This window comes from Scyliorhinus canicula, chromosome 14 (genome assembly GCF_902713615.1).
Source record: "Scyliorhinus canicula chromosome 14, sScyCan1.1, whole genome shotgun sequence".
NCBI classification, from domain to species: Eukaryota; Metazoa; Chordata; class Chondrichthyes; order Carcharhiniformes; family Scyliorhinidae; genus Scyliorhinus; species Scyliorhinus canicula.
Window position 1 is genome coordinate 34,662,572 of NC_052159.1, and position 20,543 is coordinate 34,683,114.

The window sequence follows — 20,543 nt, forward strand, 5'->3', positions numbered from 1 at the left end:
TGATTACTTCCACCACTTTCTGTTTCTATTTTATACCGGACAACCTCCCGTCCCAACCGCCTCACCATCCTGCCATCGAAGTGTTTTGGCGGGACTGGAAGGATTCTGAAGGATTAACCTTTTGACTCTTCTTTTAACTACCCCCAATGCTTCCCTTGTGACCAGAATTGGCCTTCAGTCACATCTTGTTGCCACAATAATAGCTTAAATAAAAGTATAATATTGACAGGTTAACTACCAATAGCGAGAATTAAACTGTCTCCCACAAACAGCAATGTGAAAATGACCATAGATTTCATAGAATTTACAGTGCAGAAGGGGCCATTTGGCCATCGAGTCTGCACCGGCTCTTGAAAAAGAGCACCCTACCCAGGTCAACACCTCCACCCTATCCCCATAACCCAGTAACCCCACCCAACACTAACACAAATTTTGGACACTAAGGGCAATTTAGCATGGCCAATCCACCCAACCTGCATATCATTTGGACTGTGGGAGGAAACCGGAGCACCCGGAGGAAACCCACGCACACACGGGGAGGATGTGCAGACTCCGCACAGACAGTGACCCAAGCCGGAATTGAACCTGGGACCCTGGAGCTGTGAAGCAATTGTGTTATCCACAATGCTACTGTGCTGACCAGGTAATTTTGTCGTGGTTCCCCAGGACGACAATTTGTTTGTACCTATTCAAATATTAAAACACAGAGAGTCTGAGGAGCGATCTTCCAAGCAGTGAACTTTATTTTTCTTAGCATAAGAAAAACAAAGCTGAGATTGTCCGGAGCAATCTAAAAAGCTTCAGGGCTTACCGCCTTTTATGTTCATTTTAACCCCATGATGCAAGCTCTTATCTTAATTTACAGCCGTCTTATCTGCTTTCCTTACTTTGGCCACTATTGTTTACATTAAGCCTCTCAGCCTAGCAGCCATAAGTCAGTTCTTATCTCATCTTTGTCTAAACTTTCTTCTTGTGAAACAGACAGTTCTGCGGACCAAGGCCGAATGTATACAAAAACAGACTCCTTTATAGCCCTTATTTATGGGCAACCATTTTAGTTAAGCCCTGAGCTGTTCATTGTTCTTCCAAGTGACTGTTTGTATTTTAAATGCTATTTCTCTGGGTCTGCTGCTTTAATCATATTAACTATACTTGATTACATTAGCTATACTTGATTACCTTAGCTATACTTGATTACATTAGGTCACACAAAGTTACCCTGGGTTACACACTCATCTCAATACTCACCTAAATCTACTTTATCATTTCACTAAAACCTATGATTCTAAACTTGGTACCTAACTCATACAATATCCAGTACAAATTCCCTTACATGTCCCCCCTTTGAGGCTATTCCCTAGCCTCACACAAATTACCAAGCTCAAATAATCCCCTTACTGGATCCCATTTACAATTTATTTTAAACACTTTTTGCAGGCAATGTGGAGGAGCCGAATACTTTGGTCAGGGAACAACGCCCCTAATTCTTCTTTATCATAATTCATCTATCCAGATTCGAATTCTCGGGTCGCTCCCCCAGATTGCTTGCTCCTAACAGCCATCAGCCAAAAACCTTCCCACCCTTGTCAAGGGAAGGAAAAAAGACTGATTCCTGTGTACAGACTAAGTTCTCCAAGTCTCTTGCGAATTTCAGTCAGGTGCTGTTGTTGGTACAAAGCAATCGTCCATTATTATAGTCCTTTCACAGAGTGACGAGTTTCCATCTCGACCAGGGTCATGGTGAATCCGCTCATCGGAGGCAGCTCAAGGTTTTCCCGTTCCTCTGTTTTTCCTCGCGAGCGTGAGCTGCTTGTAACCATCATCTGCCGTGTTGCAACTCTGGTAAGGAAGGATCTCAGGGCGGGTAAAAAACAACAAAATATGAGTCCTAGAACGGTTATGATTATGATTGCTACAGCTCCAGCTTTGGCAAACCATGCCCCCCATCTTCCAAACATCCTATCCAACCAATTCCATGCTTCATGCCCAAACCCAGCATTTTCTTTCACTTCTGCCCTAAGATTCTTCAACTTATTCATGGCCCGTGTAAACGACCCCTCTGGATCAGTGTTGTTAGGGATAAATGTGCAACACTGATCTCCAAACATAACACAGACCCCTCCTTTCTCCCAAATAGTATCCGTACTCACTGATCGCCTACGTCTTGTTCGTCTTAATACTCTACCTTCCTGATTCCGCACCCCTATGTCATCTGCATCCCACTTTCCCTTGTTACGGGTCAAGGAAGTCCCCCAGGGAAATAGGTTCCAAGTCCCCTGTGGGGAATGAGGCCCTCTCACCGTCCTCACCTCCCTCGGCACCGTGACTAACAGGCTGAAGCTGGGCATTTGTATCATCAGCCAGCTCATGCACAGAACCACTCTCATCATCATTTATTATTTCTGCTGTACTTTGGCTCTGCTCCTCCCCCTCACGATTATCCTCGTGTAGTGCTATCTCTTCCTCGCTGCTACTTCTATCCACCCTACCTCTAACTTCAGTCTCCCTTCTCTCCCCTACCCCAGGTACCGTTCTGGTACAATGGTTCAAGTGATACCACAGTGTACTGCCTTCTACTTGCAACGCCGTGGGAGATACTCTGGTGACTTCAAACGGCCCTTCTCGTCTGGGTTCATGCCAACGTCTCCGGAACTTTCTGATGTATACTTGATCTCCCGGTGTGATCTGGTGTTCCGTGGCAGGGCTCTCCTCCTCCTTGGCCTTTTCCTGTTCAAAAATAGTTCTATGTATAAAAGTTAATTGTCGTACATACTCTCTTGCATCCTGATCTGAACACTCCAATGTGGGGCCCCCTGTTCCCCCGATCTTTGGCACCGGCATTACTCTTCCTGTCATCATCTCATGCGGGCTTAAATGTGTGATTCTGTTTTCCTGACTCCTGTACTGCATTAAAGCCAATGGCAGAGCATCTATCCAGTTTTTTCCTGTCTCACTACAAATTTTGCTTATTTTCGCCTTGAGGGTTCCGTTTGCTCTCTCCACCATTCCTTGGGATTGAGGATGATACACACATCCAAACCTCTGCTTTATACGGAGTGCTGAGAGTGTCTCTCTCAGTGCCCTCCCTATAAAAGCAGATCCATTGTCTGAACTTAATTGCATGGGTATGCCAAATCTTGGGATAATTTCTTTTGACAGGAAGTTAATTACCGTTCCAGATCCTTGATCTTTGGATGGCGTTGCTTCTATCCATCTGCTGAATCTATCAATAATCACTAGCATGTATCTTTTTCCTCTTACCACCTTTCCCATATCCACATAGTCCATGCATAGATGTTTAAACGGCCCTTCTGGAATGGGTATGTGCCCTATTGGGGCAGTAATGCCCTTCCTGATATTATTCTGAGCACACACCTCACACAGACCTAGTATGTAGTCAATTGAGTTCTGCAGGTATGGTGACCAGAATCCTTCTTTCTTAATCTTCCTAGCCACTTCTCCTCTCGCACAGTGATCCACCCCGTGTGCTTCACTAATTAGTACGGTTAGTAACGATGTGGGTGCTATGATCAACCCTTCCCCATTTCTCCATATTTTGTCATGTTGTCCCTGTAATGCTCCTCTCTCTCTCCACATTGTTTTTTCTGCTACAGGGGCTGCTTCCTGTAATTGTGCCACATCTTCAAATGTGATTTGAGGTTCGATATTCCCCACACCTGGCCCTGGGTGCGGCCTTGCTATTTCTACTGGGGCTATCGTAGCCTCAATGTACCCTGATGCTTCTTTAGCCGCCTTGTCAGCTTTGGTATTTCCCTGTGTGATGTTATCTGTTCCCTTTTTATGCGCCTGACACTTAATTATGGCTAATTCCCTTGGGCCCATCATAGCCCTTATTAAAGCCCTGATTTGAACTTCGTGTTGAATTGGTCCTCCTCCGCTTTTCATAAATCCCCTTTGCTTCCATATTGCCCCAAACAGGTGGCAAACCCCGTGGGCATAGGCTGAATCAGTATAAATTTCCACTGCTTCCCCGTTTGCTAATTCACATGCTCTTGTCAGTGCTTCAAGCTCCGCTAACTGGGCTGAGCATGGCTGCTCACATTCGTTTGCCTCCACTACCTCAAATGTTTTCCCTTTCTGTTCAACTACTGCATAGCCAGCATGATTTCCCCTATGATCCCTATGGCACGAGCCGTCAACATACAACGTTCTCTTTTCTTCTGTGTTTAACTTATCAGCCTGCAAATCTTTCCTCAGTTTCATAAACACTCTTGTCTCTCTCACACACTCATGCTCCTCTCCCTCATGTGGCAATGGCATATAGTCAGCTGGGTTGGCCCTATTGCACTTTACTATCGTAATGTCCGGGAATGTGGTCAGCATTTGAAAATGGTGAATTCTAGCCGGCGTCAGAACAAACTTCCCTTTTTCAATCAATTCAGCTATTTTATGGTATACATGTATGTTTATCGGATATCCCATTGTGACCGTAGCTGCCTTTTCGTACGCCCACCAAGCTGCTGCCAGGCCTTGATAACACGGCGGGTATCCCAGTGCTACGTCATCTAGCTTGGTACTATAATATGCTACAGCCTGCCTTCGCCTTCCCTTGCAACTTTCCTGTGTTAACACTGCTGTAGCAAATCCGGCTTCTCTGTTACTCACAAATAAATCAAAGGGCTTGTCATAGGTCGGTAAAGCCAATGCTGGTGCCTGTGCCATTTCACTCTTTATATTCTCAAATGCTTCTAGCGCATCTTTGTCCCATTTTAGTTTGGCTTTTAATTCGTCACACCCTGCGTCCTTCATTATCTTTCGTAGGGCCTGCGTTTTTTCTGCATAGTTTTCCACCCATTCTGAACTGAAGCCTGTCATTCCCAAAAATGTCATCATTTGTCCCACCGTCTGTGGCTTCGGAATTTTCAGTACTGCTTCTATTTGCTGTGGAGCTATCCCCTTCTGTCCTGCTGATATTTCTCTCCCCAAGTATTCTACCTGTCTCTGGCACAGCTGCAGCTTCTTCCAGGATACTTTATGACCCCCCTCTGCTAGTCTTTTCAAAAGTTTTAAACTATCCTTCCTGCATTGTTCTTGTGTCTCTGTGCATAATAGTAAATCATCCACATACTGTAGCAGTGTTCCTTCCAACTGTATTCCTTCTAAATCTGCTTTCAACACCTGATTGAATACATGTGGGGAATGTTTAAATCCTTGGGGCATTCTATTGTATGTGTATTGTTTCCCCTCGTACGTAAATGCAAAGAGATACTGACTTTCTGGAGCTAGTGGCACACTAAAAAATGCTGAACATAGGTCGATTACCGTAAACCATCTACTTTCAGGTGGTATATTTGTCAGCAAGGTGTAAGGGTTTGGAACTTCTACGGGCATATCTTCCACTACCTCATTAATTGCCCTTAGGTCATGCACCAATCTCCATTTTTCTCCGTCCGCCTTCTTTACTGGTAGGAGCGGGGTATTACACCTACTCCGGGTTTCCTTTAATACCCCTGCTTCTATCAATCCCTTAATCGTTTCTCTAATTCCTTCAATTGCTTCTGTCTTGATTGGGTATTGTGGTCTATAGGGCCCCTGGCGCCCTGTCTTTAGTCTGACTTCAACTGGATTAGCGTTTTTAACCCTCCCTACATCCGTGTCCTGTCTGGACCACAACTCCTGTGGGAGGGAGTTCAAATCCTGCTCTAAGCTCTCTCTCCATTCCCGCTCCTGTTTCTCACTTTGCACTCCTATTGTTATCTGCTTTGGTGCCCCAAGCATCCTAACATCCAAAATTATTTTCGTCATTTGTCCATCGCTGGACGTCCAAATATCCGCACTGTCTGTCTGTACAAATTCTAAGTCTTGCGCTCTTAACACCATGGGTCCTAGGTCCTTTGATCTATATCCCGGATTAACTTTCAATGTGACATGTGGCTCCGCCCCAGGTACAGAGAACCATTTGTCAATCCATTCATTCCTAACGATTGCGAGGGCCACTCCCTCTAGTCCAATTAAAATACTTCCTGACTTTATTTCCTGTTCTCGTCCTGCCTCCTTTTCCCATTTCTCTTGTATTTCAGGTGCCTGTCCTTCATCAAATATCATTGTACTATGTAATTCTGTTCTCGGCCACTTGGCTTGTGGAACCCAAGTGTCTATAAGTTTTCCCCAGACTGTCCAGATCTGTCTTTTAATTTGTTCCTCTATATCTCCCAGCCAATATACATTAACCCCTTCCTTTCCTGGTACCTCAAGTGAATACATTCTCATCAAATCAATTCCTTGTTCGGTACATTCTAATTTCAGTCCCAGACCTAGGATTGCGTCCCTTCCCAATAGATTTAAAGGAGTTTTATCATATACTAAAATAGGTACATGGGTAGTTTTATTTCCAATGGTAATAGGCACCGGCATCGTCATTTGAGCTAGTGTTATTTTCCCCGAGAACCCCACAGTTTTTACAAACCGGTTTGACAATGGTAGGTGATCCGCATATTTCGTTTGTATGCACGTACATGTGGCACCGGTGTCTATCATCATGGGGACCTCGATCCCGCCTACTCTAGCATTAACTATAGGTTCCTGCTCTGCGGTTTCTGTTATTTGTACGTACTGTCCTACCATTTCGGGGTTCTCTGGGCCTCTCTATGCGAAACTCTGATGGTTCCCCGGCCCTTGAAACATCGGGACGCTGTTCGGCGACCCTTGGATCAGCTGTTGGCCTGCCTGTTGCTGGTTTTCTCCCTGTCTGGTGGAATTCCGCAGGCAATTCCTTTTTATGTGACCTGTCTCCCCGCACCCCCAGCACACACCTGGAGGGCCAGGCAGTGGTCCCTGTCTCGGAGTCTGATAATTAACCTGTCCCTGTCCTCTCTGATTCTGAAAGGGTGGCCTACCACCTCCCTGTCCTTTCCCATTTTTATTCCAGTCAGTCTGATTTTGTAGGGCGTATCGGTTTTGATAATTTAGGCTGTGGGCTTCTGGGTTTATGGGCAGTGGGAAGGCAGAAATGTTATAGGTTACGATGGGCTGGCCTCCATCTCCGCTTCCCCCTATTGTTAGTGCAGGTATTTCCCCTGGCTTCTGTTCCACCATCATCGGTGCTATTTTTCTGGGTGTGAGATCTTCTTTTGCCTTTAGCTTATCTTTGTTTTTGATCTCCTCCAATTGTGCCTGAAGGAGTTTACGTTGTATCTCCTTCAGCTGTTTGTCTGCATTCTTTTCATCTTTGCGATGTCTTTCTACTGCATGGGCAACATAATCCACAAACTCCCGGTAACTTTTTGAGTCCAAGCCCACTACATCCTCCAGTTTTGTTTTAGCTGAGACTGGCAGGCCCTCTAGAATTGCAGCCCGGAACATGGAGTTGGTCAGCGGGTCTGTTAGAATGTCCCTCTCCGTGTCCCTTTTCCACCTTTTTAATTGATTTTCCACATACACAGCTGCATTCTCCTCCTCTCCCAGTGGCTCTCCCCTTAGGGTTTTTACATCCATTCGATTGGGGTACATATTCCTCAGTGCCTGCCATATGTCTTGTCGGTACGGGTCCATTAGTGTCCCGTCTACGTTTGGGTCATGAGCTGCGGTCTGGATTCCGGCACGTCTCATTACTTCTGCCATTTGGTCCATTCCTAGCACTTTTGTCAGGAGAGCTTTGATGTCACCCAGTGCCATCCTTTTTCCCACCATTCCTGCTTCCAACTGTCCAATCCACCTTCCAGCCCCATCCAAAATATTGGGTAATTCATTAATTAGATTAGGCAAATCCTGACCTGACCAAGGGATATACTGTGCTCTGCCACCTTTCAGAATCACCGGGAACACCTTTTTCTTTCTTTTTTCCACCTCTGGAAACTTTACAGTTTGGTGTCTTACCCGCGTCGATTTTCTTTGTTCTCCTAACACTGATTGTCCCCCTTCGCTGTCACTACTTTCTCCTGTCTCTCCTTCCGTCTCTTCCTCGACTCTTACTGGGTGCTTCCACGTCCATACATCCCCCTTTTCTCGTCTTTCTGCCTCTTTGCGCCTTTTCCCACATGTTTCCTCTATGCTTCTTCTTCTTTCTCTTTCCTTTCCTTTTCAAACAATGCCAGTATCTCTAGTTCCTTTTCTCGCTTCTCCTTTCTTTTCTTAGATTTATCTTTTATTTTGTAGTTCTTTATCATTCCCTTCTGGTCCTCACATCTCTCTACGCACCATGTGCCTTCCTCCGGCCACGGTGTATTAGTTTTACTTGTTCTGTTGGCCCATTTTTTAGAAACGTGTTCTATGTCTCCCCTGAGGGCTGGGAATTTATCCCCTAATGTTTCCACTGGTGTTTTAATTTGGTGTGCCATTACTTGTCTTTTCGGATTACTGTCACAATTTTTATCACTTAATCCGTCAGAGTTAGGTGTCACAGTGATTATTACTTGCTGTGTCGTTTTTCCGTGTTCAGTCCCCTGTTTACCTTTCTCTTGGGTTTCTCTTGACAATATCTGTAATTCTAACCGGGGTCTCGATATCCACTTCCCCGTAGTCCCCTGTCCCGGCTCTATCTTCCTTTCCCGGGCTAGAGGGTAGTAGGTTTTTACGTGCTTGTCTATGTCTATAGAAACCCTATATCGATCAGATTCCTTTATTAATTTCCCTAGAGTTTCCAAGTTTATTTCGTCTATCCAATTCCTATCAGCTATTCTTTCCCACTTTACATACGGCCACTCGTTCTCTACCTCTTTTAAGTTAGTTATATGTGTAATTTTTCCCCAATCCAGTGTTGCTTCCGTTTTTATTATTATCCCGTCTTAATCCCCTAACTAATCTTCCTTCCCAATCGATTATACCCCTCTTTCCGCTAGGCGGTTTTGTCAGTGTGACCTTTCCACGTTGTTAGTTATTACCCTACCTGTGTTCCGACTCTCCTTCTTATTTCTGTCCTCCACGCTGCTGTCTCAGACCAGTTTGTTCAAATTGGTCTTTTACTTTCTCTATTCTAGCTGTTAATCCCCCCCTCCGGGGTTAGGTTCCCCTCCTATGCTTTTGACTACCGTATTAGGTCAGAGAGTGATCTCTCACTGATCTCTCTCCCTCTCGGCTGACGTCCGTTACCCGAGGTCCTGGGTAGGTTTGGACTGGCAGATTTTTCCCACACTTACTCTCTTCTGGGCAAGTCGTATCCTGGAAAAACCCGCTCCAAACCGGTTGACTTAACCTAATTGCATTACCTTAGCGTTCGGCCTTTTTCTCGTCTCCCTTTTTACCCACTCACAGACAATACAGTATTCACAGTGCGCTTTGCATGCAAAACTCTACTCTTCAGATCAGACTCAGTCTCTCAAAACTATTTTACCCAATTTGGTTTTAGTCACGCAGGATATCTTTGTGGTTGGGGAGATTCAAGACCAGCAAAGAGCTGAGTGCGCCGGGCCTCGAGATCCCTTTTCTGACAACAAGGATTTACGTGCAATACAAATCTGCTTACCTTGCTGTCAGAATGCCGGCTTGGGATGTCCAGCCCCGGTCGAACCTTCGCCTCCGCCACTCCTTCCAGATGCTTTTCTGGGCGATCTCTCACCAACCCTGCTTCGCAGCGCCAATTTTGTCGTGGTTCCCCAGGACGACAATTTGTTTGTACCTATTCAAATATTAAAACACAGAGAGTCTGAGGAGCGATCTTCCAAGCAGTGAACTTTATTTTTCTTAGCATAAGAAAAACAAAGCTGAGATTGTCCGGAGCAATCTAAAAAGCTTCAGGGCTTACCGCCTTTTATGTTCATTTTAACCCCATGATGCAAGCTCTTATCTTAATTTACAGCCGTCTTATCTGCTTTCCTTACTTTGGCCACTATTGTTTACATTAAGCCTCTCAGCCTAGCAGCCATAAGTCAGTTCTTATCTCATCTTTGTCTAAACTTTCTTCTTGTGAAACAGACAGTTCTGCGGACCAAGGCCGAATGTATACAAAAACAGACTCCTTTATAGCCCTTATTTATGGGCAACCATTTTAGTTAAGCCCTGAGCTGTTCATTGTTCTTCCAAGTGACTGTTTGTATTTTAAATGCTATTTCTCTGGGTCTGCTGCTTTAATCATATTAACTATACTTGATTACATTAGCTATACTTGATTACCTTAGCTATACTTGATTACATTAGGTCACACAAAGTTACCCTGGGTTACACACTCATCTCAATACTCACCTAAATCTACTTTATCATTTCACTAAAACCTATGATTCTAAACTTGGTACCTAACTCATACAATATCCAGTACAAATTCCCTTACAACTGTTGTTCTGATAATAAGAGCTAAATGTTGTTCAGGTCATTGGGGATAACTCCCCTGCTCAGAGTTCACTTTCCAACCAATCAGTATCCTCTCCTCATGCAGTACAAAGTTATTGCTTCCCCTGACAATTGGTATTCTTTTGATCATCCTAATGAGTGGAAGATGATAACCATCACAAAATGTATTTTTTCTGCAATCTGTACTATCAATTGACAATTTGAATCCCCTGCACGTCTTCAAAGTTGTGCCACATTAACTTTAAGAGAATCATGAACAAGGACTCCCAAGTCCCTTTGTACTTCTGATTTCCTAAGCATTTCCCCATTTAGAAAATAGTCTATGCCTAAATTCCTCCTTCCAATGTGCATAACCTCACACTTTTCCACATTGTATTTCATTTGCCACTTCATTGCTCACTCTCGTAGCTTGTCCAAATCCTTCTGCAGCCCCCTTGCTTCCTCAATACTACCTGTCCCTCTACAGATCTTTGTATTATCTGCAAACTTAGCAACAGTGCCTTCAGTTCCTTCTTCTAGATCATTAATGTATATTGTGAAAAGTTGTGGTCCCAGCACAGACCCCTGAGGCACACCACTAGTCACCGGCTGCCATCCTGAAAAAGACCCCTTTATCTCCATTCTTTGCCGTCTGCCAGTCAGCCAATCCTCCAAGATTTGTCAGATACGACCTCCCTTGCTGACTCAGTCCTATTTTACCATGCACTTCCAAGTACTTTGCGATTCCCGTACCAGCCTCCCCTAACAGGCGCTGGAATATGGCGACTAGGGGCTTTTCACGGTAACTTCATTTGAAGGCTACTTGTGACAATAAGCGATTTTCATTCATTCATTTACATTCATCTCATCTTTAATAACAGACTTTAAAATCTTACCAATGACCAAAGTCAGGGCAACCGGCCGATAATTTCCTGTATTTTGCCTCCCTCCCTTCTTAAACAGTTGTGTTACATTCGCCACTTTCCAGTCCTCTGGGACTCTTCCTGCCTCCCGTGATTTCCGAAAGATCATCACCAATGCCTCAATTTCCTCAGCTATCTCTTTTAGGATCTTGGGGTGTAGCCCATCGGGTCCAGGTGATTTATCCACCTTCAGACCTTTCAGTTTCCCAGAACCTTCTCCTTAGTAATGGTCACTGCACTCACCTCTGCCTCCTAATTCTCCTGGAGCTTTGGCATCCCGCTGGTATCTTCCACCGGGAAGACTGATGCAAAGTAACTATTCAGTTCGTCTGCCATTTCGTTGTTTCCTATTATTACTTCCCCAGCCATATTTTCCAGTGGTCCAATGCCAATTTTCCTCTCTCCTACCTTTCATATATTGAAAAAAACTCTTCCTATCTTCCTTTATATTACTATCTAGCTTGCACTCATACTTCATCTTCTCCCCTTATTGTTTTTTTAGTTGTCCTCTGCTCACTTTTAAAGGCTTCCCAATCCTCTGGATTCCCACTAATCCTCGCCACTTTGTATGCTTTTTCTTTAGCTTTTATGCCATCCTTGACATCCCTCGTCAGCCATGGATGCCTTGTGTTCCCATGTTTCCTCCTCCTCAGAATGAATTTCTCTTGTGCCTCCCTAATAACCCCCAAAAACCCCTGCCATTGCTGTTCCACTGTCTTCCCTGCTAGGCTCCTTTTCCAATCAACTCTGGCCAGCTCCTCCCTCATGTCTTTGTAGTTCCCCTTATTTAGTTGTAATACCGTTATATCTGATTGCAGCTTCTCCCTCTCAAACTGCAGGGTAAATTCTATCGTGGGGAGGCTTCAGAAAGATTTAGACAGTTTAGGAGAATGGTCCAAGAAGTGGCTGATGAAATTCAACGTGGGCAAGTGCGAGGTCTTGCACTTTGGAAAAAAGAATAGAGGCATGGACTATTTTCTAAACGGTGACAAAATTCATAATGCTAAAGTGCAAAGGGACTTGGGAGTCCTAGTCCAGGATTCTCTAAAAGTAAACTTGCAGGTTGAGTCCGTAATTAAGAAAGCAAATGTAATGTTGTCATTTATCTCAAGAGGCTTGGAATATAAAAGCAGGGATGTACTTCTGAGGCTTTATAAAGCACTAGTTAGGCCCCATTTAGAATACTGTGAGCAATTTTGGGCCCCGCACCTCAGGAAGGACATACTGGCACTGGAGCGGGTCCAGCGGAGATTCACACGGATGATCCCAGGAATGGTAGGCCTAACATACGATGAACGTCTGAGGATCGTGGGATTATATTCATTGGAGTTTAGGAGGTTGAGGGGAGATCTAATAGAAACTTACAAGATAATGAATGGCTTGGATAGGATGGACGTAGGGAAGTTGTTTCCATTAGCAGGGGAGACTAGGACGCGGGGGCACAGCCTTAGAATAAAAGGGAATCACTTTAGAACAGAGATGAGGAGAAATTTCTTCAGCCAGAGAGTGGTAGGTCTGTGGAATTCATTGCCACAGAGGGCGGTGGAGGCCGGGACATTGAGTGTCTTTAAGACAGAAATTGATAAATTCTTGATTTCTCGAGGAATTAAGGGCTATGGGGAGAGAGCGGGTAAATGGAGTTGAAATCAACCATGATTGAATGGTGGAGTGGACTCGATGGGCCGAATGGCCTTACTTCCACTCCTATGTCTTATGGTCTTATGGTATTGTGGTCACTGTTCCCGAAGGGTTCCTTCACCTTAAGTTCCCTAATCAAGTCTGCCTCATTACACATCACCAAATCCAGAATTGCCTGTTCCCTAGTAGGCTCTGTCACAAGCTGCTGCAAAAAAACATCTTAGACGTTTCACAAATTCCTTTTCTTGGGATCCACTACCAACCTGATTTTCCCAGTCCACCTGCATATTGAAGGCCCCCATGATTATTAAAATATTGCCTTTTTTACATGCCTTTTCTATCACCTGATTTATTTTCTGCCCCACATCCTGATTACTGCTAGGCGGCCTGTAAATAACTCCCATCAGGGTCTTTTTACCTTTGTGATTCCTCAATTCCACCCACAGAGATTTTATGCCTTCTGATTCTATATCGCTCCTTGCTATCGATTTAACTTCATTCCTTACTAACAATGTAACCCCTCCCCCTTTGTCCATTTGCCTGTCCTTTCGATAGGACATATATCCTTGGATATTTAGATCCCAGCCCTGATCCCCTTGCAGCCATATCTCCATGATGCCCACAACATCGTACCGGCCAATTTCAATGTGCGCAACAAGCTCATTTACCTTATGCCGTATACTGCGCGCATTTAGGTACAACACCCTCAATCCTGCATTGACTCTCCTCAGTCATTGTACCCTGTACTGTGGCCCTTTTTGATTTTTCATCACATCCTCGAGGGTAAACAAAGATAGAAAACAATCGCAGGCCTTGCCAGCACCATCCACATGCCATGAAATAAAATAAAGTCCTGGGGCAGGACTAGAATCCACAACCTTCTGACTCACACAAGAGTGCTACCAAGTGAACTGCAGCTAACATCACAAAGGACAATACTCCCGCTGGCTGGGCAGAGAAGGGACAGGAACACACAGGCAATTAATAAACCAGATAGGTTTGAGAGAAAACCTGACCCAGTTAAGTCATTTTTCTCAAGCCTTGAATTAATCAGTTTCAGACCAGGAAAAGTCGAACAACCCCAGTAATAAGAATAATAAGATGTAACGTTTTTAAAAAAAAGCATTTCCCTTGTTATGACCATATTACATAGTTAGTTGAATCAAGGTAAAATTTAATTCCATCTGAAATAATTCATATTTGTCCATTATCACTTTAATCTTCATCTGTAAAGACTGAAGATGCCCACGTGGTGGCATACATTGGAAAGACATAAAAATATTTAACAATGGCATGTTCCGGAGTCTGTGTAGGCACTGAACAGCGTAAAGCCGAACTGTGTGCTGGCACATCTAGTTGCTGTTCCTGCTAGTATTAGGTGTCTCGTCACAAGGCACCCACATTATTTTTGCAGGTGTTACCATCTCTGGTTGAATGTACTCCTGGAAATACAATCACATTATTTCCTGCCTTCAAGTGTCCCTTTCTCTTGTTCCCACCATTGCATCACATTCCCACATCAACTGGAAATGTGACCTGGCTCCTTGACATCGAATTAGATAATCCTGATCGTTGATCAACTAGCCTTTCACCCCATTTCCAATATTTAAAAAAATAAACAGAAGTTCATAGAAAATGAATAATGCATACCATTTTCTTTCATGCACAATCTCTGGAGGGATGCATATCTACCAAGTTAACTGGTGCTCTCTTCAAAAGCTCAAACCCAGAAATCCTACCGATTTCTCACCAAGAGATGGGCAGCAAAAGCAAAGTCCTATGTTGTTGCTATCAACCAATTGAGAAGTGGTCAGCCACTAGGTGGCAGTAAGAAAAGCTGGACCAGGAATTGCTTCATGCCTACTCCCACTCCATTACCTTATTTTTGCCAGATAGTGCAGCAGTAACCTCATTACTGCTGGTCAATGAGGTTTCTAATGCACTTACAATGTAGTCAAAGCAGACCAATTTGGCTGGAATTTCCTTGGAGCCCCTCCAGCTCCACTGCTTTACCTTTGTTGCAAGTACTTAATACATGGAACCCAACCATGACCCAGTTCATTCATGTGGAAAAAGTGATCATTAAGTTTGAGTCAAGAGTTGAATAATAATACATTGTGGAGTTGGCATGATGTTGATCTAAAGCCCAGCTGATGGTCTGTCATTGAGTTTTCCTTCCAACATTCTTGTATGGCTGCAAGGACAGGCTTAAATGGAGCAAGGTTTAATCAAATTCCACAAGCCCCTTATTATCAGCAGTATGATTCTATTTTTTTATAGAATCTACGGCATGGGGACAAGCCCTTCAGCCCAAACTGGCCCATGCCAAACAAAAAGCCCACCTAAGCTAACCCCATTTACCTGCATTTGGCCCACGTCCCTCTAAACCTTTCCTATCCATGTATCTGTCCAAATGTCTTTTAAATGTGTCAATGCCCCTGCCTTAACCACTTCCTCAGGAGCTCATTCCACATACATACCACCCTCTGTTGCTCCTCAGGTTCCATTAATTCTTTCCCCGCTTAACTTAAACCTTCTGGTTCTCGATTCCCCAAATCTGGGAAAAAGACTCGAGTGCATTCACCTTATCCATGCCTCTCATGACCGTACACACCTCTAAGATCAGCCCTCAGTCTCCTATGCTCCAAAGAAAAAAGTCCTCGCTTGTCCAATCTCTCCCTAAAACTCAGTCCCTTGAGTCCTGGCTACATCCATCTCTTCTGAACTCTCTCCAGTTTAATAAAGTCTTTCCTATAGCAAGGTGACCAAAATGGAACACAATGCAGCCTAACCAACGTCCTGCACAACTGGAACATAACTTCCCAACTTCTATACTCAATGCCCTGACTGATAAAGGCTAGCATACCAAAAGCCTTCTTCACTGCCCTATCTACCTGTGACTCCACCTTTAGAGAACCATGCACCTGAACTCCAAGGTCCCTCTGTTCCACAATATCATCTAATGTCCTACCATTCACCGTGAAAGTCGTACCTTGATTTGACTTTCCAAAATGCAACACCTCACATTTATCTATATTGAACTCCATTTGCCATTTCACGGCCTACTTCCCCAACTGATCAAGTTCCTGCAGCGAACCTTCTTCACTGTCTACAATACCATCATTAGCAAACTTACTGATCATGCCTGGTACTTGGGCAGCACAGTGGTTAGCACTGCCACCTCACAGCTCCAGGGACCCATGTTTAATTCTGGCCTCAGGTGACTGTGTGGAATTAGCATTTTCTCCTCGTGTCTGCGTGGGCTTCCTCCGGGTCCTCCGGTTTCCTCCCACAGTCCAAAGATGTGCAGGTTAGGTGGATTGGCCACGCTAAATTGCCCTTAGTGTCCAAAAAGGTTCGGTGGGGTTACTGGATTACCGGGATAGGGTGGAGGCATGGGCTTAAGTAAGGTGCTCTTTCAAGGGTCGGCGTACACTCGATGGGCCGAATGGCCTCCTTCGGCACTGTAAATTCTATGATTCAATAATTCTCATCCAAATCGCTGACATAGATAAAAAACAGCAATGGGCCCTGAGGCACACCATGAGCCACGGGCCTCCAGTCCGACAAGCATCCTTCCACCATTACCATCTGCTTCCTACCATCAAGTCAATTGATTGACTGTACTCCTTCGTAGATTAATGTCACTGTTAAAACCGACCTAGTAAGCTTTCAAAACCTGGTAGATAAGCTCCCAATACAGAAATTATAAGTAAATGTCACATGGCTTGTTGGAAAAATGGAACATTCTGAATGATTTCTTCTTTTACAATCAACTCCATTCATTAAAAGTGGGAGAGATAATATTTTATTTGATGAAAATATGAACACATTGCTAAAAATGAAAATAAAAGGATTAAAATGATAAGGTTTTTAGCTGCAGCCTTTACATTATTTCTAGAAACGATTTTTGCAAATATTATTCTTTCTGGCCTGTTACAAATACTTAAAATAAGCAGCCAACAAGATTCATACTGACTACTTCCCAGGAATTGAATGTTCAATAATCTTGCTTTGAATACCAGTATCTCGCAGTGGAACAATTAAGATTTACAAAGATGGTTCCAAACTCGTCAGGCCAGAGTTGTTAGGATTGCAGCAAAACAAGGAGAATAACCAAATCATCCATTTATACTGATGTTGGATAAATGCTAATTCTGCAGTCTGCCCATTTCTAATGAACAGTTGGCATAGACAAAGAACGAGAACGACAAATGTGAAATAGGTTGTTTAAAAAATAATAAAAGAACTGATGTTGCATAAGAAGGCAGATATTAAAAACGCCTTTTGAGTGATCAGTGAACTATTTGAGGGTTTTCTGTAGTTTACACAAAAAACACCCAGTGTGCTTGGCATCCAGAGTTAAAATTAGTCAAGCACTTAAAAGCATTTTTGTTGCAAAATTTGTCACTACACTTTCTACAGTGAAATAGTAATGTCTACCCTGCAGACACACAGAGCTAAGTTGCCAGTGTACACTGTTGTCAGTGGGATCTCAATAAAAATTAAACGGTTTGTATGTGAAACTTAATAGACGGGTTTCTCCGGTCCCCCAGCCACGTGTATCTCGGCCGCGCACCGTTCGCTGGCGCTGGCTTTCTCTTTTCTTGACGCTTGTCAACGGGATTTCCCATTGCAACTACCCCACGCTGCCAGGAAACCTGTGGGCTAGGATGCGCTACCGGAGGGAAAAGTGAATCGCAATCCACTCACGGTGTAAAGAAAAGTAGCATAATTTTTTTTTTCTTTTTTAAAAAGGTTTTTAGAGTACCCAATTATTTTTTCCAATTAAGGGGCAATTTAGCGTAGCCAATCCACCTATCCTGCACATCTTTGGGTTATGGGGGTGAAACCCACGCAGACACGGGGAGAATGTGCAAACCCCTCACGGACAGTGACCCAGGGCCGGGATTCGAACCCGGGTCCTCAGCGCTGTAGGCAGCAATGCTAACCACTGTGCTAATGTGCCGCCCCCAAAGGTAGCATAATTTAAGATTTGAACGGAGGTTGTTGTCTGGAGAGATTACTTAGAGCTTTATAACACAAAAGTACTGGTAGTTATAGATCCATTACTGGTGGTGGAACTCATTTATAGTGATGAATTGAGGGAAACACCAAATATCAAAGCATATTGGCCTTATTGATATTTTATTTCCTATGACAAATTGGGAGTAATGCACTAAATAGGCAAATCCTGGATGGGGTGACACACAGATGTATCAGACCTAATTATTAGGCCACTGTTAGATCAGTGCAGAGATGACCTGGTCATGGTCTAAACCTGTTCTATGGATCAGGAGCAGACCTTATGAAAAAGTCTATCACAAGTTTACTTCCCTTGCTATTACAAAGAAGTGATATGGTGGTTTTGTTGTTTCAATTTATAGAATTCACATCCTTGGCCACCAGGGACAGTTACGACTAGCTTGTCAAACATTTACACCTACCATCTGCCATTCCCTCATGCATCAACAGATAAAACTTAATGACAGCGGCACACATGCAGTAAATACAGTTTCCTACAGACCAAAGGAAAACACGAGACATAAAATTAATAAATTGAACCTGTACAAAAATTGCAAAATAAGGATACAAAATGAGAAAGCACCATTTAGATAACTTACAGACCACAGGGTGTGCAAGTCAAAGCACCTCAATCTTCCCAGATCAACAAAACAATTAACATTTCATAGGTGATTTTTTTTTTGTATTTATAAAGGTTTATCCAGGGGGTGCAAAGATTATAAATCGGTTTCCTTGGAACTATTCCACTACTTCATGACTGGTGAGTCTTCCAGTGTATACTTATGTCCAGCTGCAAAATTCTTATAGAAAATGCTGACTAATTCATTTACACACTAGAAACAATAAAAACAGCGATTTATTGAGTCTTCTAGCTACTGCACCTCCAGTCTTTCCTCATCTACATAAGTTAATAAATCTCCTTTTCAGTAGGAGAGGAATAATTAGCACCTTTGGATACAGTTGTCTTTTAATCCTGTTCAGGGAAAGTGGTTTTTTAGAAAAGTAGTGGATTCCCCTCATAGAATTCTCTGCTGCCGCTGCCCCTCTCTCCAGTCACCCCCCCCCCCCCCCCCCCCCAACCCCCCCACCCATCCCCCAAACCTCCCTCAACATGATGCAGTTTGTGCAGTGCCTCTCGATGTACAGTGCATTTCAGGTCACTTGCTGAATTCTGTGCAAAAGATGATACTTGAGACCCATGGCGAAGGCTCTGTGAATGCGATGTTGCATGGATTCCAAAACCAAACATTCAAGTACAGCTGGAGTCAAGTGACAACAGTAATTGGATAAATAATGTTCTGGTGTTTGTAATAAGGCACAGTTCAAGTCCTCTGAGGCACTTTGGAGTTGGCTGTGATGGAACTTGGATGTTGATCAAACCTCAGAGCTGTCGCTGTGATAATTCTGTGCAGTCATGGCCTTGTTACTGGGTGATTTCTTATACTCTCCCTTCTTATCCGATTGCTTTCTGCGTTTCAGCAGGAGGACAATAATAACAACAACACAAATAGCTAGTAGTAAGGTAGCAATCCCTCCGATAATGGGAACATTGCCAACCTTGTCACCTCGGTCATTTGGTGACCTAGCAACTGCTCCTTCAGGGAAGATATCTTCCTCGACAACTTGCTTCCGGTTGCTGCGGTCCAAGGCAATGTGTTGAATGTTGGTTCCTCTGTTGTTCTCAATGCCAATGCCCTCAGCCAGTATGGAGGCTTCTTTAACCGATCGTTGCTGGCGTGAATGCCTCTTCGAGCTCAGGTTTCCGCTATGTGAAACAATATGATACTCCACACTTCTCTTTCCAATGCCTCTGCTCGCACTGTCCCGAGACCGCACAGTGTAAATGGTATGAATGTACCACTCTCGACCGGCAGCAACCTAGAGATTAAGAATAACATGTTACTGTTCAGCTTCAGATTTTACTGCAGCAATTGAGACATTCATAGTGAAAGCAATTGTTTGGAGCAAGGAAAAACTTTAGAATGGACATTAACCTGCTTTTTTCATATCAGAGAAATAGCTTAATGACTATTTTGTAATTCCTTTTGTAACTAATTAACACTAAATGCAAAATGCCACATCTAACACAAGGAGGATGGAATAAAAATACTGCGGTGCTGGAAATCTGAAATAAAACCAGAAAATGCTGGGAAAACTCAGCAGGTCTGGCAGCATATCATAGAGCTACAGAGCACAGGAACAGGCCCTTCTGCCCACCATGTCTATGCTGACCATCAAATACCAATCGATATTAATCCCATTTACCAACACTAGATTAATAGCCTACTATGCTTTGGCGATTTAAGAGCTCGTCCAGATGCTTCTTACCTGGTTGCGAGAGTACCTGCCTCCACCACCCTCTCTGGCAACACGTTCCATGTATCCACCACCCTCTAAGCAAAGAAATGTTTCCTCAGGTCCCCTCTATACCACTTCTCTTACAAAACATTAACAGAGTGGCCAGACCTGTTGAGCCTTTTCAACATTTTCTGTTTTTATTACAGAGGATGATGGTTCTGGTTGTTGGGGTTCAATCATTTCAGTCCCAGGGCACTGATGCAGGAGTTCCTCAGGATAGTGTTCTAAACCCAATCATCTTCAGCTGTTTCATCAATGAACCTCCCTCCATCATAAGGACAGAAGTGAGGATGTTCCGTGTGCAATGTTCAGCACCATTCAAGACATCTCAAATACTGAGGCAGTCCGTGTCATATGCAGCAAGAGCTGACCAACATC

At 43.8% G+C, this 20,543-nt stretch overlaps 1 protein-coding gene across 1 annotated transcript in view; it reads right to left on the reverse strand.

Moving 5' to 3' along the window:
* Positions 1-18,900: 18,900 nt before the first annotated feature.
* LOC119977132 (FRAS1-related extracellular matrix protein 2-like) overlaps positions 18,901-20,543 on the reverse strand; it is a 276,399-nt gene continuing 274,756 nt past the window's right edge. Inside the window, exon 24 of the mRNA XM_038817762.1 lies at positions 18,901-19,685. Coding sequence (XP_038673690.1) covers positions 19,182-19,685 — 504 coding nt within the window. The 3' untranslated portion in view covers positions 18,901-19,181. The remainder of the gene's footprint in view (positions 19,686-20,543) is intronic.